General features: G+C 39.6%; 1 protein-coding gene across 1 annotated transcript; it reads right to left on the reverse strand.

Annotated features, from left to right (window-relative positions):
• Nucleotides 1–85: 85 nt before the first annotated feature.
• On the reverse strand, nt 86–27,849 carry LOC139454220 (zinc finger CCCH domain-containing protein 18-like). Its single transcript, XM_071235798.1, has 19 exons — nt 27,719–27,849; nt 25,894–27,388; nt 23,461–23,517; nt 22,393–22,534; nt 21,097–21,173; nt 20,696–20,785; nt 16,958–17,097; nt 16,518–16,629; nt 15,000–15,079; nt 14,676–14,801; nt 12,829–12,924; nt 11,820–11,909; nt 11,385–11,468; nt 11,156–11,215; nt 8,063–8,224; nt 4,601–4,833; nt 4,087–4,346; nt 1,527–1,659; nt 86–1,322 (listed from the first exon to the last, which is right to left on the reverse strand). Exons 2-19 carry the CDS (start codon nt 27,367–27,369, stop codon nt 1,039–1,041), a joined length of 3,702 nt encoding a protein of 1,233 aa, XP_071091899.1. The 5' UTR covers nt 27,370–27,388; nt 27,719–27,849; the 3' UTR covers nt 86–1,038.
• Nucleotides 27,850–27,872: the final 23 nt, after the last annotated feature.

Raw genomic sequence — 27,872 nt, forward strand, 5'->3', positions numbered from 1 at the left:
AGACCCAAAAAATGATTGTGAAACAAGAAGTAAATATTTCCATTGGATCTTGTAACTTTATATAATGCTGACAAATTGCAATGTGCTCATGTGTATGAGCGCCAAGACCTTAAGTCTACACAATTAACATGTTCCTTGATAAATATGACGAAGCTGCTCAGACAATATAAAGTACTTAATTACATATTTCTTCAGTCAAAGCCATTAATCATCCAAAACTGGCCTCCCCAAAGGAGATACTACTGCAATGAAATTGCATCACAATGCTGAACAGACAATTGTGACATCACTAATCTCTGTAACTGAACCAGGTTAGCAGTATTATTTTTTTTACACCCAAGACACTACTTATTACTGTTTACAAAGAGTGAGATGATATAAACGTTTATCGACTCGTGGTGATAGAGATATCAAAAAACATTCTGGTAAGATTATATATATGTATAAATAATACATATTTCATGAGTCCTTTCTTAACTGAATTTCAAATTGGGCAAATCATAAATAAATCAAGAACAGAAAGTACGGAATTGATGTATCTTGATTTTGTAAGATACCACATTTATTCATGCTGAGCCATCATTATTAGCATCGGTAGTTTCTGCAGTTCAAACTACACCATTGGTGATCACTTGTAAGTTCCAATGATACACATACTGCAATTGATACATAATGGAAAAAAAAAATCACTGATAATTATAACTACAGTTTTAGAAAAGATCAATTTCAAATTTCCACCTGTCAAGAACAAAGTTGCTTCATATATTGCAATGAATTCAATCAGACATTCCTAAAATCCTTCCAACTTGCACACCACTAATGGCCTTGAGTCTATTTACATGGGAGTCGATGCTTCCTGCATGTGAAACTGACAGTACCTATATCACACTTCATATTCATGTTAAGTTAAACATGCGCCAACAGAAAAGGTCATCTCAAATCAATAATTACTGAAACAGATTTTAGAACTGTATCTTTCTCCCTTCATACAATAGAAATAAAAATATAGTATTTACACCTATTATACAGAAACTATCATCACTGCATTTTTGCTTTCTTCCGTGCTATAGCATCTTCCACTGCCTTAAGTTGTTTAAGAAGCTCTTCTCGTCGTGAGGACATGCTCTTCTTCTGTTTGACTGCTGGGACTGGGGGAGTTGGTAAAGGTGGGGGCACAACTGGAGCAGGTGCCCCCTTGCCACTAGGAGCAGCCTTGGCTGCTGCCACAAGAGGTTTAGATGGCGCCTTGGTTGGAGAGATTGGCTTGTCCTTGGGTGGAGATTTCATCTTTTCAGGTCTTGACGGCACCTTTTGCTTCTCGCCTAAAATTTAATATAATTCTATCAATACACAATACAGAATGTGATTTTGTTACAAAATATGTCATTTTTATGCAGAAAGTTACATCAATTTACTTCTTTTTTTTAAAAAGATTGAAATTACAGCTAGTCTTCAGTGACAATCATAAATGCCTGACACAATGAGACTTCTCTTCATTGAAATAGCTTCCACAAAAGCACACAAACCTGATGCAGCCTTGGCAGGTGGTGGTGATATGATGGCCTGTCGTTTCGAGGGAGGTCCTGCAGCAGAGTCGGACTGCCTTCTCTTGGCAGCTGAAGGACCAGGGCCTGGACCCCCAATCGGCTTGTCAGCAGGCTGAAACAATAGTTGAAAAACATACCTCATACTCATGTTCATTTGCCTTGTAGTAAAGGTATTGCGATACAAATCTCTATGCTCTTTTTGTACACTACATTGACAATGGACAACATGCAACATCTGTGATTATGGTAAAACTTATAGGCTGCCATTCGGTAAAAAAGTACAAAGTTGAAATAAAGGACAAAAGTATGCAATAATAGTCAAATGTTACAAACAAAGGTCAAAATACAAAACAAACATGCCGGTAAAAAAATACAAAGCTAAAATAGTGGTTAAAAGTATGCAAAAAATAGTCAAATGGTACGAAAATATATATGAAAAGAAAGAAACAATGTGTACTAAAGAATGTCAGTGTGCACAAAAAGACACTAAACTGCAAAAGGATGTTGATAATACAGAACACCAGATGGCGCTGCAATTTGTAAAACATTCCAGGTTTGATCGTGCACCCACTGACTGACTTCACATATGTATAATGTACACATTGTGTAAATACACACCACTTCATCATGTGACTGTTACATCTTTCAAGTTTCGATCAAATATACTGAATGGTTTTCGAATTCTGCCCCGGAAACGAACCCCATCCCCAATGGAGTCTATGTCCATCTTCTTTCCATAAAAATTTAAAAAATAAAAATATCAAAAGGCACCACTTCAGTATGTGACTGATAGATTTGCCAAGTTTCGATCAAATACACTGAATGGTTTTCGAGTTCTGGCCCGGAAAAGGAAATAATTACGGACGGATGGACGGACGCTATATATCCCACTGCATTATATACCTGGGGGATAAAAATGAATGTTGTGCAAGAATTGCACACTGTCAGCATCACTAATGGCAAAGCTATTTTCCCTATCAAATGTAAACTTTCGCACATTACTTATATCGGTCTACGATAATAAGTGTTGACATTTGCTGTGTATTTTTTACGCATAACAAAATTTCAGACAACACTTAGCAGTGTCTCTTTTTCAAATCGATTTAATATTTACAGTTACATTTACACCATTGACACAGTGCTGCAAGAGTGCAATTCTTGCACACATTTAATATTTACAGTTACATTTACACCATTAACACAGTGCTGCGAGCCAGAATTCTTGCACAATATTCACTTCTGAGATGTTATGAAAATGATGAAATATACATTGTGCACCTCGGCATTCAGTTATCATATACTCTGCGGAACAAGCCAATTAAACTTGGAATGTTTTACAAATTGCAGCGCCATCTGGTGTTCTTTAGTAGTTTAGTGTCCTTACGTGCTCACTGACGTTCTTTGGTACACATAGCTCTTTCTTTTCATGACATATTTTCGTAACATTTGACTATTTTATGGCATACTTTTTACCTTTATTTCAACTTTGTATTTTTTAACTGGCTTCTTTTTGTTTTGTATTTTGACCTTTATTAGTAACATTTAATACTTTATTCATAACATGTGGCTATTATTGTGTACTTTTGTCCTTAATTACTTAATTACGTCCATAAAATACTCCTATCCCCTGCCAATATGGCATGTCCGGTTGTGTGCAATGCATTAGCTCCTGTGAACTATGTTCACTGGGCCTTTTTACAAAATGGCCTAATTGTAGCACTAAAAAAAGTTATTACTGGTGGTGTTTCCCATCTGCAGTTTATGATAGAATATGTAACTGTATTTGGAATGAGTAAGGATGAGACATACGGACAAACAACTTCTTTATTACAATTAGGGGCGATGGTTTCGGTGTAGGTTCTAACACCGTTATCAAGCAAGTGAAGTCCAGAGTATGGTTGACAAGAATATATACAGGATAAGAGGCAGTGTTTAAACAGTCCAGTAGGTTTAAGATCAGTTACACTGTTGTATTTGTAATGAGTTGTGTTTCTGCATGAAGTTAGTCAGTGAATGCAACAACCGTGTCCATGACACTTTTGGAGGAACATACACACAAGCAATGCAGAACTTACCAACAAGAAAGGAAATGTATTCAATACTGCGATATGACATTATGTGCCAAGCTTGGTGAAGAAATATAGTACGCCATTTTCAGTCTAAATCAAAGTCGTTGCAATGGAAACTCGAACAATTATTTTTTTTTAAAATCCCAAACTATCAAAAGGCACCAGTTCACCACTAGACCTATCTATTTGCCAGGTTTGGTGAAGAAATATGGTACTGTTTTCGGACGGACGGAAAGATGGAAGGACGGACGGATGGCACCCATTCCAATATCCCCCTTCCACTTCGTGGCGGGGAATAACTAGCATCATCAATAACTCATCACAATTCCCCGTCACTGACTATGTCAATAAAGGCATCATTATTAGCTTTGTCTCTTGAAAAATGAAATTATTGTTGACATCCAAGACGTATCAGCACAACAGACAATGAGCTTGACAGGAGACAGCAAAACATGATTGGCTAACCATACCTTGTTGAGGAGGGTAAGCTTAATGTTGGACTTCTGTCCAACCAACTTGAGGGGATCCTTTGGTTTGACCGGTGTGGTCGGCTGGCGGCTTGGTGGAGGTCCCTTCCCTCGGACGCCTGATCGTCCATCTTGCCTCGACATACGGTCATCTCCTCTGTCCCTATCCCTATCTCTCTCCCGTTCCCTCTCCCGATCAACATCTCTCCTGCGAGGAGGATGAGGCTCATTGTGTTTTGATGGTGGCTTGTCAACCCTTTTATCTATAACAGGCATGCTTCCAGATTAGTCTCCACAATGTAACTGCTTGTAAATGACTGCAATGGTTTACAGTAGATTCTTTACATGCTACATTCAAACCGAAAAAGTTGAAAAAATGATTTTGGATGATAAATAGAATTGTCTAATGATAAAATGACCTTGACTTATGACACAGTCATGACATGAAGAACTTTAGATTATTTTACAGGTAACATCACTACTTCGATTTCTTGAGATTGAATCAGAACACACGTACCTTTGGTCATCACCTTCTTCTTTGGAGAGACAGGCCTGTTGCTGCCTGGCAGATCTCGGTACAAGTGTTCTGAATCAGCACTGCCACTGGAGCTGGTGGAGGAACTACGAGACCTTGACCTTGACGACCCACTACTGCCACTGCCGGAGCGGGAGAAGGAGGAGCTGCTGCTACTCCGGGATCGAGACAAACTGCTGCCACTGGAGCTCCTGCTGCCAGCCCGAGGCATGGGCCTGGACAACAAAATAATAACACTCTAATATGTTTAAACTATTTGACAAGTTCATCCAGTTTTGTTACCATGGTTACTATCTTACTAGAGTTCGAGACATCTGAAATTCGGTCAATGAGATGTAAGCTAACCTCAATTGTATTTTATGTAAACGGGACAAAGAAAGCAGAAGTTCACCAACCGACAACATTCTGAATATTTGCCAAAAAAGAGCCTGACAAAGTGGGTTTTAGATACTACTGTAAGCATTATTCCTGCAGCAGTATACACCAAGAACAGGCTTCTCACTTTGTCCTCATGTACAAATGTTCCACAAGTGTAACATGACAACTTTATCAAATCTAAATATTTTTCCCTCCCACAGCAACCACGTGACCAGAAGTGGCGAGGTCACAAATAACCACTGCTAGTAACAGACATCTGAGACAACTTTGCGAGGAGGTAGCAAAGTCATGGGTGGGCATTTTAGACATGGTAATGCAGGATAAGTATCCAAATGTAAAAAAATATCTGGTAACTGGATAGCATCCTGAGTGGGAAAAACGGAGACTACACACCTTCCTGTCCGATAGAGCCACATGAAGTAGAGATGGAGGTGTGAAATTCTAGTCATGGAAAACAGGAAAAGTAAAAAAGGAAATAATGACTAGTGAAGACAGTATCCAAGCACCAAAAACAACTCTCCATGATGGTTCCGGGACCGTGGGGTTGATAATTCTAGCTGGAGCAAATAGTCTATCAGTGGCAGACCGAATCGCTTGCACACCAGGATACAGGCATCAGTGTGGAGCATCCACTCCGTGGCAGCAACTTTGTCCGGCCTGGAGATAGTGTCCACCAGGATGTTGCGACAACCGGGGACTTGCAGGACAATGAACCTCATGTGTAGTCAATCCACTAACTGGATGAACCGGAACTTGTGGAGGGATGAGTCCCATGATTGCGAAGACACCAGACGACTGTGATGTTGTCTGTGTATATGGCAAGCGCTTGGCGCTGAAGCATGGACTGCCAGTGAGACACGGCCAGGACGAGTGCTTTCAATTTCCAAATTATGTGCCACTGATGTGAGCTGATCGTTTGACCATTGCTCGGAAGGCAGTCTGGTCCTCCATTGGTCCTGAACAGTCTCAATGTAGTTTGACGAAAGTAGGGAGGACGTTCCAGGTAATGCTTGTTGAAGATGACGAGATTCTGTATCATTCGGAATTTGGATGAATTATTCTTGGGCACCAGGAACCCTGCTCAATAGAATCCTGGATACGCCACTGGATCGAAAACTGTCTCAACCGTCTGCTTGAGCACCAGAAGCTGAATTGTCTGGAGCAAGAACTGAGCCTGACAGGGGGTGGGCATTTAACAGTGGGTCTGTCTTGAGAGAGAACCGGTACCCCTGTTGTTGGTGACAAATGGAAGAATCTTGAAGAATTGTCTAATTGGCACCTGCCCAATCTCCCACCTACAGGAGTGTCTATGACTGGGACGACTGGGGGAGGGAGATCCCAGGCGTTGGTTACCAGGGCGTCAGCACCTGCTTCTGCGGTCACCACACCTGGACTTGTGTTTGCATTGGCGGGGTTGATAATTGCCTTGTGACTTTGTACGGTCTTGACCGTTGCCTTTGACTTGATGTGCTGTTTCATCACGGGCACAGCTGGAAACATGTGCGTGGGTTTCAGAGATAGCGCCATTGAATAGCAAGGAAGCACTCCAGGGCTGGTGTAGGAGTTGCCTCTTGAACTCTGAATCCTAATCGGTTAAGGCGAGATAACCAAGGCGCCTGGTGGTGGTAATCTCTGTCAACGCTGCCCGCAGACCCGATTAGGATTGCCCTCGGTAAGATCCTGATCAATGGCTCTAGCAGACGAGACCAAGAGGGATAAGGGCCGAATGTCCATCTCAACATATGCAGAGATTGCATGGGTGAGCCAGTCATGCGATGTAAATCACCGTCCTGAGAAATGTGCTTTATACCAGGCTTCCAAAGCATAATGGGAAAATTAAGCTTCCTGTAACGAGGCACCTTAAATGCCACAGTGAGGGACAATTTGGCTAAATCATCATCCAATGCCAATATTAAATCTGAAAGCATGGGATTTGTTGGAATGCATGACCAAATTGTTTCCCTTTTATCAACATTCAGACCCGGGTGCGACCTGTCCGCTATCCAATCCGGCACTTGGTTAAGTCCCAGGTGCATGTCTAACTCCAACACAGTCGACTCAAAGGAAAAGCCAACTGATCTCGTCTAAGAGTCCAAATGATAGTTGTATTGTTGTCAAAGAAGGAACAACTACAGGACCGACGTCTGGAGTGAGAGGACCTGGAAGTACGACGGAAAGACCCAGGAGAGACAGAGCCACATGTATGAGACTGACGAGGCGTCGTGGCATCCTCTAAAGGAGCAAAGCACGGACGAGAAGTAGTTGTAATTATTGGCAATAGAGGTGTGTGCATATGCTGCATAAAATGAGCTATTAGCACAGGAGCGGAAGCCAGTGGCACCAGAGGTATACTGATTGATGGTTGAAACAAAGTAGGAGCCATGGGGCGCTATAGCCCTGGAGTAATAGTGCCGTAGTTGGTGATAATAGCACCTCAGTGTGATCCAAGTGGTTTATGGGAGAAAATATGATATAAAGAGTAGAATTACACACTTAAAAGGCCCAGAATAGAAAAGTATTTAGCACATGAACAAGATAGGCATATTGAATTATCAAAGTACAAGTTATGTAAACATGACGTGGCATGACAAGGTGGCAAAACAAGATGGCGGATGGTACAACACACACACAAAGTATGTGCTGGAAAAAGCCAAAGTCAGGCAACAATGACCCTAAGGTAGGCTTGATAAGACCACCCAAGTACACCAGACCAAAAATACACAATTGAGAACATATTGGTTATCAACGGATAAGCAAAGGGATAAGCAAAGGGAAAGGCAAATGATGCTATCTGGTTCTTTAAACTGGAGAGCTTTATTCTCATACTTCTGTTCAGTCCGATGACTAGCAGTGATGTGATTATACGTGACCTCGCCACTTCCAGTCTCGTGTTCGCTGTTGGAGAAAGGAAGCCATACAACTGGTTGATAAGGTAGTAATGCAGGATAAGACAAAAAACATCAACATTTACTCAGTCTTTATTCCTACTGTTGGGGTGGTTGGGGTGGTAAATGTTCCACAAGTGTTACATGATAACAGAAATGTAAACATGGTGTTTACTCCTACCGTGGTGCTGGCAAATGAGGTGGTTTGTCCCTCCTTCGTCCCCGGTCCTCCATCATGGGGCCTGGTCGTCCAGGTTTTCCTGGCGGACCTGTTGGTCCTGGAGCCCGCTTGTCGGGACTTCTCTGTTTGGATTTGACAGTAACAGCACTTCGAGGTTGATCACTGGAACGTACAAGAGGACAATATAAAAAATGTACGTCTAACATGGTATACATTTACAGTGAAAATATGGATACAGCCATAATTTGACTTATCAAACATGCCTCTCAGTGACAGTCTCATTCTCGCACAATTCTTTCATGTTCTTGATATAATCATTACCGTTATTATTCATATCAGTAAAACTCACAGCATAGTACAACCTCAACCTCAACTCAAATTAATCATAATCAACTGAGAAATTTCTTTGTGAAATTCCATAAAACAGAAGGACATACAAACAAGTAAAAGACACCTATTGTATTTAATATCATTGCTCAAAATCATATTACAATCTGTAGTTCAAAAACATATTTTTTATGATTATTTCAGAAGAGTGACCTTGTCCTCCACTCTCAGCAAATTACTTCATTGAAAATGTCTAGTTAGTGTCATCAACATGTCTTCAAACAATACTGCCAATACATGCTCCATGAAATATTTCTTTAAATGGGGGAAGGAACTTGACATTTGACACAGTCTCTGCACAAACATAAATTTTCATGCTGGAAGCATCCAATTCATTAAATTCAGATCTTCGTTCTCGCTACCGCTAAACAAAGATCTGAGGACATCAATTTGGGTTCACGTCAGAACGACCTTTCATCTGACCAATCAGAGCGTCGCTTTCCAGATCATGAAAGTGACAGTCGGAATGTGATTTTCAATCTTGCAAGTTTTGAAAACTTTAACACAGGTTTAACGATAGTTACGGGTTTAACGACTGAATCCATACAATCTAGACCATCTAATAGCCATTCCAAAATGTTCTTTTGTTCAGGTTTCAAATTTTTAATCGACAATTTGTCAAAATATGGATCGAGGCGTAGTCGCCAATTTGAAATTAGTGCCATAAAGCACGAGAAAGCTGCCTTCTGATTGGCTAATGTCGACTTCTTGTCAGTCCTTTTAAAGGTCGGTCAAAGTTTGAGCAAGGTCAGTCTGAAGTGACCCGTAATGGGATGTCCTCAGATCTTTGTTTAGCGGTAGTGATTAGCGAAAACTAAGATCTGATTTCAATGAGATTGGGAAGCATCAAAGTGAGGTCTTAGTCGCCTCTTATGTCAAGCATAGTCACCTCTAACAGCAAGCATGGTTTGCTGAAGGCCTATTCTAACCCGGATCTTCACGGGCCTACCTAAGTTAGTATTATAAGTTAATATTCTAGCTACATCACGCTGGCCTGTAAATAAGTCTGGCATAGTTTACTGAGGACCAATTCAAACCCAGAATACCCATGGGAGTACTGATAATGACCATTCAACCATTTACTGTACCCATAGTAAAGACGTTCACTGTCCCCTATGTAAAGACATTCACTGTACCCTACGTAAAGACGTTCGGTATACCCAATATGAATTCATTCACTGTCCTCTATGTAAAGAGGTTCACTGTCCACTGTGTAAAGTCATTCACTGCCCCCTCCTATGTAAAGTCATTTACTGTACCCTATGAAAATTAATTCACTATACCCTATGTAAAGTCATTAACTGTACCCAATGTAAAGTCATTCACTGTACCCTATGTAAAGACGTTCACTATACCCTATGTAGAGTCATTCACTGTACCCTATGTTAACTCATTCACGGTACCCAATGTTAAGTCATTCACTGTACCCTACGTAAAGACCTTCACTGTACACTATGTAAAGTCATTCACTGTACCCTATGTAAAGTCATCCACTGTACCCAATGTAAAGTCATTCACTGTACACTATGTAAAGACGTTCACTCTACACTATGTAAAGTCATTCACTGTACCCTTGGTAAAGTCATTCACTGTACCCTATGAAAAGTCATTCATTGTACCCAATGTAAAGTCATTCACGGTACCCTATGTAAAGTTATTCACTAGACCCTATGTAAAGTTTTTTACTGTACCCTATGTAAAGTCATTCACTGTACCCTATGTAAAGTCATCCACTGTATCCAATGTAAAGTCATTCACTGTACACTCTGTAAAGTCATTCACTGTACACTCTGTAAAGTCATTCACTGTACCCAATGTAAAGTCATCCATTGTACCCAATGTAAAGTCATCCACTGTACCCAATGTAAAGTCATTCACTATACCTTGTGTAAAATTATTCACTATACACTATGTAAAGCCATTCACTGTACACTCTGTAAAGTCATTCACTATACCCTATGTAAAGTCATTCACGGGACCCTATGTAAAGTCATTTACTGTACCCTAAGAAAATTCATTCTTTATACCCTATGTAAAGTCATTCACTATACCCAATGTAAAGTCATTCACTGTACCCTACATAAAGACCTTCACTGTACTCTATGTAAAGTCATTCACTGTACACTCTGTAAAGACGTTCACTATACCCAATGTAAAGTCATTCACTGTACCCTATGTTAAGTCATTAACTGTACCCTATGTAAAGTCATCCACTGTACTCTGTAAAGTTATTCACTGTACCCTATGAAAAGTCATTCACGGTACCCTATGTAAAGTTATTCACTATACCCTATGTAAAGTTTTTCACTGTACCCTATGTAAAGTCATTCACTGTACCCTATGCAAAGTCATCCACTGTACCCAATATAAAGTCATTCACTGTACCCTATGTAAAGACGTTCACTGTACACTATGTAAAGTCATTCACTGTAACCTTAGTAAAGTCATTCACTGTACCCAATGTAAAGTCATTCACTGTACCCTACGTAAAGACCTTCACTGTACTCTATGTAAAGTCATCCACTGTACCCAATGTAAAGTCATTCACTGTACACTATGTAAAGTCATTCACTGTACCCTATGAAAAGTCATTCACTGTACACTATGTAAAGTAAATCACTGTACTCTGTAAAGTTCTTCACTGTACTCTATGTAAAGTAGCATGATTCAAGGGAACAACACAGAAGTCAAGGAAATGAGACATACCTGTTCTTGGAGGGTGGAGGCACTTTTCTCTCATCAGAAGTTGGCCCTTTTCTACCAGTACTACAACAAAATGTACCACACAATTGATGTTAAAACTTTTTGCATAAAAAAATCTCTTCCAACCTTATACCTTCTTTGAAATACTACATGGCAATGATGCTGTATGACTCTGAAAGGACCATTTAAACAAGATGGCTCTACTGTACACGTCTTGTTGAGGAGAACTTACGAAGATTTTGAGGGTGGCAGCTGTTTCTTCTCTGGTGGTGGTGGACCCGACTTCCTCGAGCCTACTGGCCGTGGGGAGGGAGATCTGTCAAACATAGCACATGTACCATCACAATAAGGAAACACTCATCCTACACTTCTTCAACACCTCACAAAAACTGCATCAAACATATCTGTTTACGATAAACTATTAATCAGGTGGCCATATGAGTTGACATGAGTATATGAAAAATATTCATTTATATCTGAATGAGACAAAATCTAAAGGTATTTAAGTCAATTGAAAACCATATTAATTTAAAATGTACATGGATGTCAAAACTTTCAAAATGAAACTGGACTAACTTGGTTTCAGTAGTTCAAACTCCAAAAATGGAAGCTGCAAATTAACACAACTAACAATACAAGATGCTATCTGCATGTGTCCTGCACTCACCTCGAGCTGAATGATGATGAGCGACTGTACGATGAGCGACTACTACGGGATGAAAATGAAGAGGATCGTGATCTGGATGAAGAGTAGGAACTGAAAGACAATTTAATAAAAAAAATATAAAATGTTGCTTCTTTCACCTAAGTTATGATAATTTTAATTTCTGTGAAATTAAATCTCAATTTTCACAATAGCCATTTGACTTACATGCAACAAAAGGTGTGTGGTCTCTCTCTCTCTCTCTCTCACTCACTCACTCACTCACTCACTCACACACTCACACACACACACACACACACACACACACACTCTTTTAGAGATATTGTCCAGGGGGAACAGGGGGAAAATCAAATTTGGAAAAATACCTAAATAGCAAAAGGCACCACTTCAGACCTTGGCCAATACATGTACCAGGTTTGGATGAAAAGTCTAAGTCTGTTTGATATGTCTGCCAAGTTTTGTTGAAAAATATTAAACATTTTTTTTTTAGTTGTGCTCTGGAAACAAAATCCACCCCCTGATGAGACTAAGTACATATTGTTTTCATGGGAATCAAGAAAAATATAAATGCCAAAAATCTGTAAATACCAAAAGGCACCACTTCAGGGCATGTTTGATTTACTGCCAATTTTTGTTGCAAAATATTTAACGGTGTTCGAACTCCAGAAACAAAATTATCACAGACGGACAGACAGACAAGGCGTCGACCATATCCCCCTGCATTATATCAAGGGGGAAAAAAATCCTTCATTTCATTGCCCTGTTAATTCTTTAAAAATAACTTGCAGTTTTGTATAAATGTCTTTTGCAGCAAGATAGTGATATTGTAGAATATCTGAACCTGTTAAATATTTCAGTTATTTTTAACATTAGTCATAACGCATGAAGTCACTCTCTTGCCAATAATTAATAATTTAAACCAAAATAATAAATAGCCTCACTATCATCATTCCTTTACGTGATTAAAACATTAACATCCTAATGATTTCTGATCCCACCCACTAAAACACACCTTGATGAATGAGATGATACACTGTAAGACCGTCGTCTTCGTCTCCCGCGAGAATGACTTCGGGAACTACGTCGTTTCTGTTTTGGAGACTTTGACCTGCACAAGGAGAACGAGAAGACATCTTTACATCTGGCCAGAATCTTACATGCAACTACAGCATTTAATACAATGAACATGCACCCATAATGACCTGTCAATAAGGACAGCATCAACAAATCATTTTATCATTTTCAACCCATCTTTCAAGAAAACTGTAAGCAGTAAAGGGAAGTGGGTAATAAGATTGCCCCATCTCATTGGTAAATGTGCAGCAATATATTGAATAAGGGTTAACAAATAAGCAAAAGTCACCTAAAAAAATAAAATACATACTGGTTAAGATAGGACGTTTTCCTCAATGTCAACGTATAAGAGAATGAGCAAGGTTAAATCACTACTAGCAATCTGTCCAGCAGTATCAAATAAGAGTTAAATCTAAACATCAAGTTAGAAAATGTTTTACTTATGTTTATAACAAACACACTCATAACGAACTGATGGATATAACATACTGTTGTTTGATCCGGGCATTTGCTGTATATATCCTATATACATGTTTAAAATGTAGTATGGTTATAACAAACTAAAACAAGTATTTGTCACAGAGTGACGAAATATCCCCCGCCTGTACACCATAGTACCAAATATGAAGACAATCCAGCGATTAGTTCTTGAGATATTGTGGCAACACCGTTTTCCAACTCCAAAAACAGATTTGCCTGCTGTGACCTTGAAAATGGGGTCAAGGTCACCAAATCTGACAGGTGTATGCGGTGTCTGTATATACACTATAGTTCCAAATATGAAGACAATCCAGCGATTAGTTCTTGAGATATCGCGGCAACACTGTTTTCTAACTCCAAAAGCAGATTTGCCTGCTGTGACCTTGAAAATGGGATCAAGGTGACCAAAACCGACTGGTGTCTGCGGAGTCTGTATATACACCATAGTTCCAAATATGAAGACAATCCAGTGTTTAGTTCTTGAGATATCGCGGCAACACCGTTTTCCAACTCTAAAAGCAGATTTGTCTGCTATGACCTTGAAAATGGGATCAAGGTCACCAAAACCGACTGGTGTCTGCGGAGTCTGTATATACACCATAGTTCCAAATATGAAGACATTCCAGAGATTAGTTCTTGAGATATTGCGGCAACACCGTTTTCCAACTCCAAAAGCAGATATGCCTGCTGTGACCTTGAAAATGGGGTCAAGGTCACTAAAACCAACTGGTGTCTGCGGAGTCTGTATATACACCATAGTTCCAAATATGAAGACAATCCAGTGTTTAGTTCTTGAGATATTGCGGCAACACCGTTTTCCAACTCCAAAAGCAGATATGCCTGCTGTGACCTTGAAAATGGGGTCAAGGTCACCAAAACCGACTGGTGTCTGCGGAGTCTGTATATACACCATAGTTCCAAATATGAAGACATTCCAGAGATTAGTTCTTGAGATATTGCGGCAACACCGTTTTCCAACTCCAAAAGCAGATATGCCTGCTGTGACCTTGAAAATGGGGTCAAGGTCACCAAAACCGACTGGTGTCTGCGGAGTCTGTATATACACCATAGTTCCAAATATGAAGACAATCCAGTGTTTAGTTCTTGAGATATCGCGGCAACAAACAGGTGGGACGTACGGACGGACGTACGGACGGACGGACGGACAGACGTACGGACGTACGGACGGACGTACGGACGGTCGTGAATACTATATCCCCCGCTTCGCGCTTTCGCGCGGCGGGGGATAATTAGTGTCCCTTTTGAGTTCGTAATAACCATTGTTTACTGTATCTACAATCTCACCTCTGCCAAGGATCGTGCCACTCATCTGCACGGCCCCGAGGCATCTGGGTTGGTGGAGGAGGCTCCATTCTGTTGTCCCGGTACTTGTCTCTCCGTTCATCCCGGGTACGAGGTGGTGTGTCGAACCTGCCACAACAAGCAGTTGTCCATGAACACTACCTCAGTACACAAGCTTACTTTCATCAGGATACATAATATCTACTACTAGCACATAGACCTTGGATAAAGATGTTGATGATTCTGCAATCATGGTCTATTTTTCAAAAGTATGTACATACTTAAGCTACTGGTTAATAAACTTGTCTGTTCAGATCATAAACTTACATCTGACGTTCCAATCGCTCAATTCTATCAAGTGGAGGACTGTAGCGGCGTTCTTTAAAACGTTCACGTTCCTTCTCATGCTGTAAATCAAAGACATGCAGTGTTAATGTGTTGGGCAATTTATCTTCTGGTAAAAATATCTCTTGCAAATCTTTTAGCTACCTGTTCACCATCCTCATTTCATGAACAAGAGGACCATGTTATCAATAACCCCTGTTATGGTAAATCTTTGTTGTGATAAATATATGAAACTTGTTGCCATGGAAACTCAAAAATGTATTGCTTAACAAAAAACAAACTAGAATGTGTTTTACTCATAAAAATATATATCTACCCCTTCCTTTTTTTAAACATTAGTTGAAGTTGTTACTGTAAATGTGTTTGCAAATCCAAACAAGAAGCATCAGATGATGACAAATGCCCCCGGTCCCAACAAACTCCAAAGAACAAATCATCTGACAGTTGCATAACAGGAATATGTTGTTTTTTTAAACTCCTAAATAGCAAAAGGCACAACTTTAGCCCTTGATTAATACATTACCAAGTTTGGATGAAAAATGCTGAACAGTTTTTTAGTCCTTCTCCGGAAACAACACCTATATCCGTTTCAGACGTCTAACTTGTTTCCATGGAAACAGAAAAATCAAATTTTGAAATATTCCTTAATAGCAAAGAGCACCACTTCAGCAATTGTTTAATACATGTACCTGGTTTGGATGAAAAGTCTTTCACAGTTTTCAAGTTGTGCTCCAGAAACAACACCTATCCCCACACTTTTTACACAAAGTCAAAACTGTTTCCAGGGAAATCAAGGAAAAGAAAAATGCCAAAAATCTGCAAAAGGCACTACATCAACTACAAAAGGATCTGTTTGATATATCTGCCACGTTTTGTTGAAAGATATTGAACGTTTTCTGAGATGTGCTCTGGAAACAAAATGATTACAGATGGACATACGGACAGGCGAGGCATCAACTATATCGCCCAAAAATCATGCGCCGGGTGGTATAAAAAAGGCACTTTAATTCATAGCTCAGATTTTTCTTTTGCGGCTGTTTGAAATGAAGGTTAGACATGGCATGTAGTCCATTTGCCCTGAAATTAGTGTGATACTCTTGTCAAGAGCACTTGTCTGATTCCTAAATCTAGTTACACTCACCACCAGTCCAAGTTGACCAGGGGACGGGTTAAACTCAACTAAGTGTCTACCGTTGCAATTTAACATAAGTTTGTTTTTTCACTGACTTAAAATGATCCATCTGACCTGCAAAAAACTGCATATTAAGAAAGAAACATATCTACATCTTTATTCTTTGCTTCTGTCAAAGTATTTGCACATCAATTAGAAAACAGTTCTTCCATTTTTCTGACTGTCCAACCCAACTCTTTCTTTATCCTAACCATGTGAAAAAAAATATATTATGCCATGATCAGCAATATTCCAGCAATATTCCAGCCATATCAAGCCTGTGTGCCAGTAATTAAAAGAGACTGGGCCAGGATGTTCCCAGTACCCACCCTGTATGGAGAGAATTCCTGTTCCCTTGTCCATCGAACTTCAAAGTTCTCGTATGACCCAGCCTGCCAGCCATGGACCTGAGACTTCCCATAGTACTCCTCATCATCATATCTGAAATAAAGTTACCATATTACCCAATGTTTTCTTTGTTTAAAAACATATTTGATTCCCCAAAAGACAGAGGGATTGGGCACAAGTGCACCACTTATTGACGCCTTTTACATTTACATTCCTAGAGATACCACATTGTTCATGATAATTCAGGGAATTATGTGAATGTCTTTTCTTTTGATGATCAAAACAATACATCAAGTTTATATCAAGTTTGAATATTCAAGTGAAAAACACCCACACTGACCATACACAAAAATAAGTGCCCTCACTCTGAGAATCAGATAAAAACAAAACTACTACAACAAATTGTAAAATCTTTACTCACTGGTCATAGTAGGGATCCTTCACATACTTGTTCCTCTCATTCTCCTTGTTCACCTCGCGCTCCTCATCAAGGGACAAGTTCATACGCTTCTCCTCAAAATTGGTCTCCTGTTCTTTCCTCATGTTGGCCTTTTTACGCATCTGTAACCACGGAAACATCAAGTGTGAGAGCAGTTGTTCTACTTTATATGACATGTCTTGCACAACCATATGTAGGATAAGTCTAACACAGAGGATATTTCATGTATGAACACATAATGTCATTTAGAAAGTTGTCAAATGTAACAAATGTTATATGCAGGGTAAATATCCAAATGTAAAAAAACATTTAGATTTTTCTTATAAATTATCTTATCTCGGATTACTACCTTTATTCATTTTTATCAGACAGAATTTCAGGACCAGTCTTGGGAACCAAATAGCATCCTGAGCGGGAAAAAACGGAATCCACACACCTTCCTGTGTGATAGAGCCACACATAGTAGAGTAGGAGGTGTGAAATCCAGTCACGGAAAGAGGAAAAGTAGGAAAGGACATCCGCCAAGTTCGAAATTCCTATTCATGCAGCTAGAATAAGCGGGAAACACCAAACCCTCTGGTCTGGGGTAATTGCTAGCAGAGAGGTTGTGAGGTCATTACCGCGATGTTAAATTCAAGACTGTCCAGGGTTCGTGACCTACTGCGCCACCACCAGGGGACTGAAAATATGAACACCTTACACATATTCAAGAGCCACATATCGGATATAACGACTGGCCAAGATAGTATCCAAGTGCCAAAACAATCCTCCATGATGGATTGGATCGAACAAGATCCATTGTTGAAGCAAGGGCATGGATCTCATGGGGCTTGTTGGCTCTAAGCGGGTCCATACCAGCTAGGTCGTACGCCTGCAGGATAATGGAGGGCAGCTGTGACGATGGATCCTGATTTTTTGCCTTGCCATGCTGTTGTCAGTGAATATTGTGAGTTGGACAGTAGCTGCTCCTGCCAATGTGAGATGGCCAGAATGAGCACTTCCAAACTCTAGATTGTTAAAGCACCAATTCTGTTGTGTGCAGGACCACAACCCTGAGGCTGTCTGGCCTTGTGAAAGAGCACCCCAGCCAGGAAACGTCTACAAACAGGTGTAAATTCGGGGATAAGTCCGAATAAGGAGACGTTTGACTATCAATCATCAGTTGAGATGGTAGAGTGATAGCTGCATACGGGTCTTGGAAACTGATGTGCGCAAACCTTGCAACACTTGCCACTGACAAGAGTATATGTGGCTGTTGAAGAGCAGGTAACAAATTGTTCTCTACAACTATGATAGCCGCATAAATGCTCCTGTTCTTATATTGAGGTGACAATGAAGGGAGGAGTCTCATACTCCGTGACTGCCTCGATATTGCGCATGTTGATACCAGTGGTCTGCTGAAGATCGTGACTCAGTCACATTCACACTGCAGCATCACGTACCATATTTAAATCACCCTGCGTATTAACCTCGAATCCTGTAATATGCTGGAGGTGAGGTACAAGCTCCACACAACTGACAGTCCACAGTGAACTGTGTGGTAAACAGTCAAGTGGTGTTTCTGAGTTCTGTGTAGGACATGTGACTTTAGCTGGTGTATGCGCAAAATTGATCTACCTGAAAATTTTGTACGCCTGGTGCTGCCTGTACAATGACCCCCATAGAATGGTACCCGGCAGCATATTACGATTCTGTCCCATGTCCAATCTTGAAGTTTGGTACAATTGTCTTCCAGACGATTGTCACGTTACAAATTCAACGAAAGTACTGACACCAATTGTTTAACCAACAGAATTGTCAGGAAAATTTATAGTCCAGTCTCTGCCGAATGTTGAGGAAAAAACAAACCTTTGTTGCATGCAGGAAATGTTTACCACAGTTGTAAGTGGTTTAGACAGTTGTCTTTGGTCTCAATCAGATCTTGTTGTAAAACCCAAATTGGGAGAACCAGCTTAAGTGATATGAGCCTTGTGGTTTGCCCCTGCAACATCCTTTACCTTGAAAGGAAATCTGGTACTGACCTTCCTTGAGTGATGAGCGTCTTGGCTTATAATTGCCCGAACTGCCTGCACGCTGGGAGAAAAACTGAGACGCATGTTTCCAATGCCTTGAGTGCAGTCTCATTAGGGACCTTAGCCTTAATATCTGTGACTTGGTCATTGAACAGTACACTAGATGACTATGGTGAATTGCCAGGTGAAGGTGATTTGCCATCAAGGTCACTTGACAGCGACAATGGTCCATGCAAAAAGTAGGAGTTGAAAACGGAAACATCTTTTTTTCACTCAAGACCATCACTGAGCACTGTCTTTGTTATCGTAAGGTAAGCAGTGAATGCATTAAGGAGTAAAGCAGGATAAGTAAAAAATTAAGGCTTGAAAAAACAAGAAAGAAGTGAGCAAAGCTCACCTAACCCCATTATCCCTGCTGGTCAACAACAAATAGTAAATAGTTTGTTAATTAATGAAATATACCTGTTGCTTTAAGTCAGAGGAACTGCCCTTTCCTTTGTAACCCCATGAGGATGCATTATGTTTGAAATGAACACATGTTTTTGCATATATATTTCAATCTAGTGTGGGATACAATGCTTAGCACAACATACATTCTTGATGTTTCTTAATATGTCCATGAAAACGGCAAAAATTTAAAAAAAAAACCTAGAATCTTCAAACAAGCAAAAGGCACAAGTACTCCTTGTGGTTAATGGGTGTGGCACGTTTGAAGCTAGGGTGCATGGTTAAAAAGTTATGGGCCGTACAAAAGCTCCAACGGATGAAGGACGGACAGACGGAACGCTATATACCCCCGATTTACGGGGGTATAATAAAACGGGGGTATAATAAAAGAATTGGTTCTCAGGCAATGTATCTTGACTTACATTTGTTATCCATGAAAACAACTTTTATCAACATTTCATTCATTTCTGTTTAATCGATTTCATCGAAATCATGTATGGAAATCACATCAACTTACCATGAACCTTGAAACGAACATTAGACGAGATACAAAGTCTTCGGTCTCCCTATCACTGTATTAAATATTCCTTTCAGTTATGAAATTGGCCATGACATTAAGTATTTTTTAGATTTATTCACCCAGGTAGGTGTGAAAATGTGTGAACAGCTGATTACTATTTCCAGCTTATTTTATGTTTGTTTGTTTGTTGTTAACGTCGCACTCAGCAATATTCCAGCTATACGAAGGCGGTCTGTAAATAATCCAGTGATTGACATCATCAGCATCGATCCACGCAATTAGGATATGATGACATGTATTAACCAAGTAAGGGAGTCTGACCAATCAATCCATGTAAAGGGAAGTAACTGCATTCTATATTGGCTCTCATTGTTTATTAGTATTGTAGCATTCCATAGTCAGGGTCGTGTGTTAGAGACATGGAATATTTAAGGATTTTTTTGTGGAAAATGGAAATAATAACAGAACATGCAGCAGACGTTATGATGATGTGGGCTGTCCCTGAAAATCAAGACTATCATTTTTTTAGCCCAGAAAAGAAAAGTACATAGCACATGAACAAGAGCTGACATAAGCATATTGATACATCAAAGCACAAGCCAAGCAAACATGATGTGGCAAAATATGGATGGTGGATGGAACATCAACGTGTGGAGTAAGCGTGGGAAGGAGCCAACATCAGGCAACAATCAAAATTTCAAACCTAAAAGATCAAATTGAATTTGTGGAGTTGCTGCTTACCTCCTTTGCATGCCTCAAGCCTCTCTCCCAGGCTGACTCTGTCGCAGGGGGTTCCGGAGGAGGGGGAGGTAACTCCGGTTCTATACCAGGCTGAAACAACCATATTGCAGCAATACACAAACACTGTCAAACGGCAACAACAGGAGCAGGAATCATATGTTCTTTCCAGACATATTACCATGTGGAGCCTTGACTACACATTTATGCATATGTAATATATTATTATGATTATTAAATTCACTTCAATAACATGTTGCATTCAATGCACTGTATGAACTTCATCTGTGAAAAAGCATAAACACATAAAAGACTCTCTGAGATATGATCTCCAACCAGTATGAGGATATACAAATGGACAAGGAAAGAAGTGATGGCTCACATTCCATGCTGAGTGAACTAACCTCTGGACCCCAAGTTGGTCCAAGCCGTCCCAGCACACCACCATTGTAGCCTGGAGGTTCAAATAACCGGTAGTTGCCTGAAACACAAAAACAATACACAGTGATTCCTCGATATACCACTGACAACACACTAGAACCGACGTCACACCTGAAGATTGCTGACATCGTTCGAAAAATTGTGGTTCCGCTGCTGTTGCGACTTGCTGTTCTTTCTCTGTATGTAGACATAAGAACATTATATTTGTGTTCATATCATACTATGTTTACGACATTCGTGCCTAAATTCCGATATTTCCCGAGCGATTTAGGCACTCATGTTGTAAACATGGTATGACATGAATACTCATATAATATCCTCTATATATTACCCATATTATGTATGGGAAAAGCGTGATGAAACACTGGTTAAAGCGGTGGTTACAGCCAACTGAATGGTACATGTAACTGTATATGTATTTCCAACACATTTATTTACTCTAATGTACGCCTGTTGCGTAGATGTATTCGCAGTGGCTGCCATGATAAAGGCTATACAAATTTATACCCTTCATAATTAAACAATTTAAACAATGAAGTTTCAATGGTTTTTTTTTAGGTCTCTCACGATTAAATACCAGAAGCAATTGTTTCTGTTGTTGTTTATTGCATTACGCGTGGTAGGTTTGAAGTTGGAAGACATCTCACGTGTTGTCTTACCAATCACAATAAGCTGAGATGAGTATCAAATTGAACAATGTAGCTTAAGTTTCTTGTTGCTATGATTTGATTTTAAGGGAGTATAATGCCAGATCTTTATACCTAGTGTTTTTCACAAATGGAGCAAAAGGCAGAATGGTTATGATCACATGCAGCCAGATACAATATATCATGAATGTAATTGTTTAACAAATACACACATGTGTTCTGTGACTGGGAATTTAATTTCATCAGTTTAATTGTCACTTAATTTTCATTAACATGCTTTTTTAAGGGAAATTCTTCATGAATTTGTGGGAGCCAAGGGTTACACCTTGCTGCATGTGGGCTAGCGGTACATCCAGGAGCGCTATGTCGAGGAATTGCTGTACTTTGTCTTCCACTTAAAAAAACAGATGGCTTCAACCATTTATCCTGCAGCCTGTTCAAACACTCTTGAACCCACTAGCCCAAACATTGGCTCTCAGCATCATGTTTTGTACATTGTAGTGTTATCATATGGACTACTGTTAGCTGATCTTACTGGACCAAACATAATTTTACTAGACTTCGAACTCTTGGCTAAAGCCGCAGACTGAAACTGCCTTTCACACATATTACCTTTATCATTTATTCCAGGATGCAGGAAGCGACAGTTATTTCCCCATGTGCAATTTCCCTTGGTGAAAAAACGGCAGATAGGTTTCACAAATGGCCGCCTTCCTCCAGGCTCTCTTATCTCCCCTTCCTCACAATCTTCATCCTGGAAATACAATGTGTCACTTATCTGCCTTTGCTGACATCACTCGGACATGTTCTGAAACATCCTCATCTGTCTTGTTTTTTGTGAAATACCTCAGCACATGTTTTAAAGTACAAGTGTATAATCAGCCTAAATAATATAAAACAGAACCCCTTTAACCATGGTAACAACTTAGAAAGCATCTATTTTACATCTCCAAGTTTCAAAACTGCACATTTCCCCTTTGCAAATATATCATCAAGTATTAGCATGATTAGCATTATGTCCATGTGTCAGATTAGAAATTGTCAGCAATAGAATTCTGACGGCAATTCCTATCATACAAGGCTCATCATATCACATGGACCATCAACATCTGGTATTCTTACAAACAATGCATTATGGTTTAAGGGTTTACCTAGGTGTTCCCAGGAGCCAATATTTGGCACCAGGTGCACCGCAAAATTTGTAATTTAGAAGTATAATCACCCAAATCAGGTAATTACAAACATGTCTAAATGTTCTAGCTTCGCAAAAGTGACTTTCATTTCACTGATATAAGGATCGATAATCAGAAAAAGGGTTTAATACTTAGTTTTCCATAACAGCATTGTATGTCATGTCAACCTCTGAAGTTTGGGAAATAATGACTTCATAAATATTCCTAATTTTCGACAAAACAATGTTTTTTTTCCAATTTGCCTGCAAAGGGCACTTACTGATTAGTTTAAAATACTAGATAAATCCATATGCTATCATCATTTGTGCTATCAGATATTGTGCTTACACTAGAATGAGGTTACATTGTCACTGCCACATAATTACAATGGTAAAAGCACCTTCACAAAGTTCACCAAATTGCAGTATGATTCTAAAAACATTAGAATGTGTACAAAGAGTTACTCTAATAACATGACACTAACAAGGAAAGCAACCTATCAACTCACATCTTCAAGTTCGCCATCATCCTTTTCATCATCAGACGACGACAGTTCCCCATCCTGCTGAAAGATTATATCACACAATGCAAACCATGGTAAACTCTTGCACTTGCTGTGTATTTAATTCACACCATGTTCAAACAAGGATATTAACTGTTCACATCAAGATCCTCGGTTCAAATGATTAATATTGCCTGTATCCTGGAGCAAACCCTAGCTTCAAGCATGTAATAAACTTCCTTATCTTACCTTGCATTAAGGCCCTCATTTCAGATTAGTTACTGATGGACAATTCTGTCCCACAATAAGTGGATGCTACAGTATTCTAGTGGGTTTGTTTGACTTGCTTGAGTCTAGAGTAGATTATACAACCCATCCCATGTTGGTTACCCTAAACATCCTCCTGTAATGAAATTTTGACTTAAAAATAAATGTGGACCTGTATTACCCACGTAAGATGGAGTTGGTTATTATCTCATGTTTACCAACACTGTAAATCATGAAGTAAGTGAGTCACCAAATTAATCTGAATGTCAACCCTTAGCCTAAAATGTGTCATGAACTTATCATGCTTAATGTGAGTAACCCCTGCCTTTAAACTAAAAAAAATAATCAGAACACAATAACACCAAGACACAGACTTAGAATTCCATAACATAGTATAGGGTGATATCGATTGAATAATATCATTGCCACCTTCACAAACTTAACTCCAACTGCTCAACATGAAATCAAAAGTAGGAGGTTCATATGAGATTGTACAGATTCTAAGTGTTGTTATACAAGTTAGCACAATCCCTTGAATGTAAATGAGAGTGTTATGAATTCACAACAAATGCTTTTCTTTTACCAGATATGTTTAGTATGAAGGCAAGCTGTGTTTTGCTTGTAATTATAAGTGATAAGATTATCTGACAGGTTACCCAGAACAAAGACTCTGTCATACACGGTTGGCAATTGTCATAACAGCTTGATCAACTTTTGTAATCAAACTGACCACACTTGATTCAGAGTAGCACTGTCTAAATCTAGTACTCAATTGCAATGTTTATTATGAGCTTAGTTATGTACCGTCAAGTCCCGTAAATCCAACATGGCTGGTTGCTTATGATTATGTCGGATTAATGAGTATGTCGGATAAACGAAATTTGGTAGTATCAACTTCGTGATCGAAAATCGGAAAACTACACGAAAGATAACGATACAAACATGTAATAAAAAATGAAGAATGAAATATTCATATTGTTATGTTACATTGTTAGCAAAAAATGTTTTCTAATCATGCAACCTCTAAAGCTTAACACAAAACAACTATTATGGACTGTATGACTGTTTCGAAATACTTTAAAAAGCATGGTCTGGAATGGAAGTCGGCAGTTTGAAACTTGTATCGCAAAACTCAAGAAAGCTGATTTCTTACTGGCTAATGACGTCTTCCTGTTAGTCATTGCATTGGTCGGTCATAGTTCGCGAAAGGTTGTTCTGACGTGACCTGTAATGGGGTGTCTTCGGCGGTAGTGAGAACTTGTATATGATTTTAATGAGATTGAGGTAATCTAAGCATGTAATAAATCCTGTTTTGTTTTATCAAAGCATTCATTGTTTATTGGAAAGCAACTTTCTCTGCAGCCGTTGTAATAATTGACTTGTATCGATTCAAAACACGGGCTGTGTGCTCGCGGGCAGATGACCACAGAGTACGCTGATCCCTGTGTCAGATTAACGAGACTGATTAATGAGTGATTTTGGTAATTCGTTGCAAATTAGGGGTGTAGGAGTCAGAATGCGAGACTGTCGGATTACGAGTCTAAATAGCACTGACTTAATTGGTTCCAATCATTAGTGTTGAATAAAGCTGATTGTCGGATTAACGAGACTTGACTGTATGTCATCGCTTCTGGCCATTTGCAGTGAACTTCAAATTACAATATACGCCAATACGTCCAAATAAAAATGTGTTACATTATTTTAAGGCAAGAAAGGGAAACTCGCTTTTTTTCACATTAACTTCAAGATTTGAAATATTTTTCGTCAATATCGCAGCCAGGGCAGACACACCAAACTAGGCTTCACACATTGTGTCCATGTTGGGAATCAAACCCTGGTCTTCAACATAACAAAGCAAAGCTTTGACCACCAGGCTATCCCATGATCCCTCAAAGGGCTTATGTTCCCATGGTGGCAGAAATAGACAGTTAATCAGTTGGTCATGGTTACCATGGTTACAGGAGTGGATAATTTATCAGTATCACATTCAATGTAACCTGCAAGTCCAACATTATTTAATGAGGGTTATCGCAAAGTGCATAAATCAAACTCATCACACTACACGAAGACAAAATGCCATATAAAAGGCTTAACAAAATCTTTTCTGCATTTGGTGTCTAATCATGCTGATGTTGAAATGACTATTTGATGTTTCAAAAGTAAAAAGAAAACCTTTTCATCTCCATCCTTTTGCCTGTCCTCATCTTCTCCTGCTTCCTTGGAGTCATTGGCATGCCCATGCATATCATCACCTTCCTCTTCATCGTAATCTAGTTCAACATGCTCTTCATTGAAGCTGGTATTTGACTGCACCTTACCTGCTTTATCACTGTCTCTGTGGACAGGAGAAATATCATGACCATTAGGGATGGCACTGGAATTGCGATTTTCACCTATGTCCTCAAATTTTCTAAGAGCATCTACACTTTCCACAGAAATGTTCCTCAAAATATCTTTTTCCGGGTCCCTTGAACTATGAACATCTGACTCTGGATCAATGTTACTTTGTGACACTTCAGAGCTACCAGATGTATCATTAGAAGGTGCACTGCTATGCTCTATTGATGCCCTGGGTGAACTAGTAACAACACTACTATGTACAATGGGCACACTGACATCGCTTTCTGAGAATATTTGTGGTTTGTCAATACTCTGAGATACTTTGGAATCTGCATCAACCTGAGGTAAAGAATGCTTGTCATCATGCGGGGAAGATTCTGATTCTCTGACACTATCATCAGAATCTCTTGCCATTGCTTCCCTACAGCTGACAGCACTGTCACATACACCATCCTCGCTCTGTTCAGTGTTTCCTTCCATCAGGTCAAGAGAATACAGGTCCTCTTCTTCCTTTGAATCACACTGTTCCTTATTTTGATATTCAGCCACAGCTTCAGAAACCTTGTCAGTAGATGGACTCAGAGGTGATGAAATGTGTCCTGAGCTGTCAGCATGTTGTCCATCTTCTATCTGGGCAAAAGAAGTTGCTATTGCATCTTCTTGGTCAACTGTGGAGTCTGCACCCAGGTCTTCTTGTTGAGGATAAACTTCAGAGTCATTTTCTGTCATAGATGATGGTTCTGGGGATGCTGGGGTGTCATCTCCCCATGTATTCTGTACACTATCACCTTCTTCTTGAACAGAACTTGCTTCACCTTGCTCAGAACCTTGGGTGTCTTCTTTATCTTCCATTGCATCACTTGCTTCATGCAAATGAGAACTGGTCTCAGTTTGCAGTTCTTGAGGACTACCTGGACTCTCTTCGCCATGATCGGGACTAGGAGATATGGGTCTTTCCCCCTGCTGCATATCAACAGGTGATCTGATGTTTAAAGGTTGTTGCTGTTCAACAACAACTGGAAACTCATGTTCCATTGGAGATGCATATTGAGCTGGTGGTGACTCTGGGCTTTCCTCACTGTCACTCTCTTCAACACTTGCTTCATTTTCATTTAATTCAGCACTCTGAGCATCAGTTATCATAGATTCCTGACTTTTAGGATACTCCTCATCATAACCATAGTCACTCTGGGGTCCAGAGCTGGGTGACTTATCAGGAATAAGAGCATCAATGTCAATTGCTTCACCATCTTTGTCTTGTTCGGTCACATTTTCAGGTGATTGTTCCATTAACTCCACAGCTTCCATTTGGCTGGTAAGAAGTTCCCTGCATTGGAAACACATGACAACATAAATACTAAGAATTACAATTTAGCAGGGACAGGCAATAGGTGATGTGAAACATACAAATATAGAGCAATTATGACCCGTCAAAAGTTTTAATTTGGCAGCATTGACAGTAAAATGACGCATAATTCATACACTCAAGTATCGTCATTCCATATCCTTCGACCAATAATGAAAATACTGACACAGTAAACAGTATGTCCAGACCTGATCACATTCACAAACCGTCTTGTCACACGTTTTCTGTGTCGATTCAAAGGAGACGCTTTCTCAGTCAAATTACGGAAAATAAATGAAACCAAATCCTCACCCGCTGGCGATTTCCTTAAACCTTGTCAATTCGACTCAGAAATGGCTATAATAAAATATGAATTAGTATGAAATAGTATCCAAAAAGATAAAAATCCTGTAAGGCTAGAACACCACAGCCTCTGGTGTAGAGGCCGCCATTGTTCTACATTGAT

This window comes from Haliotis cracherodii, unplaced genomic scaffold (assembly GCF_022045235.1).
Source record: "Haliotis cracherodii isolate W230 unplaced genomic scaffold, xgHalCrac1.p SCAF_10, whole genome shotgun sequence".
In the NCBI taxonomy this organism is placed as follows: domain Eukaryota; kingdom Metazoa; phylum Mollusca; class Gastropoda; order Lepetellida; family Haliotidae; genus Haliotis; species Haliotis cracherodii.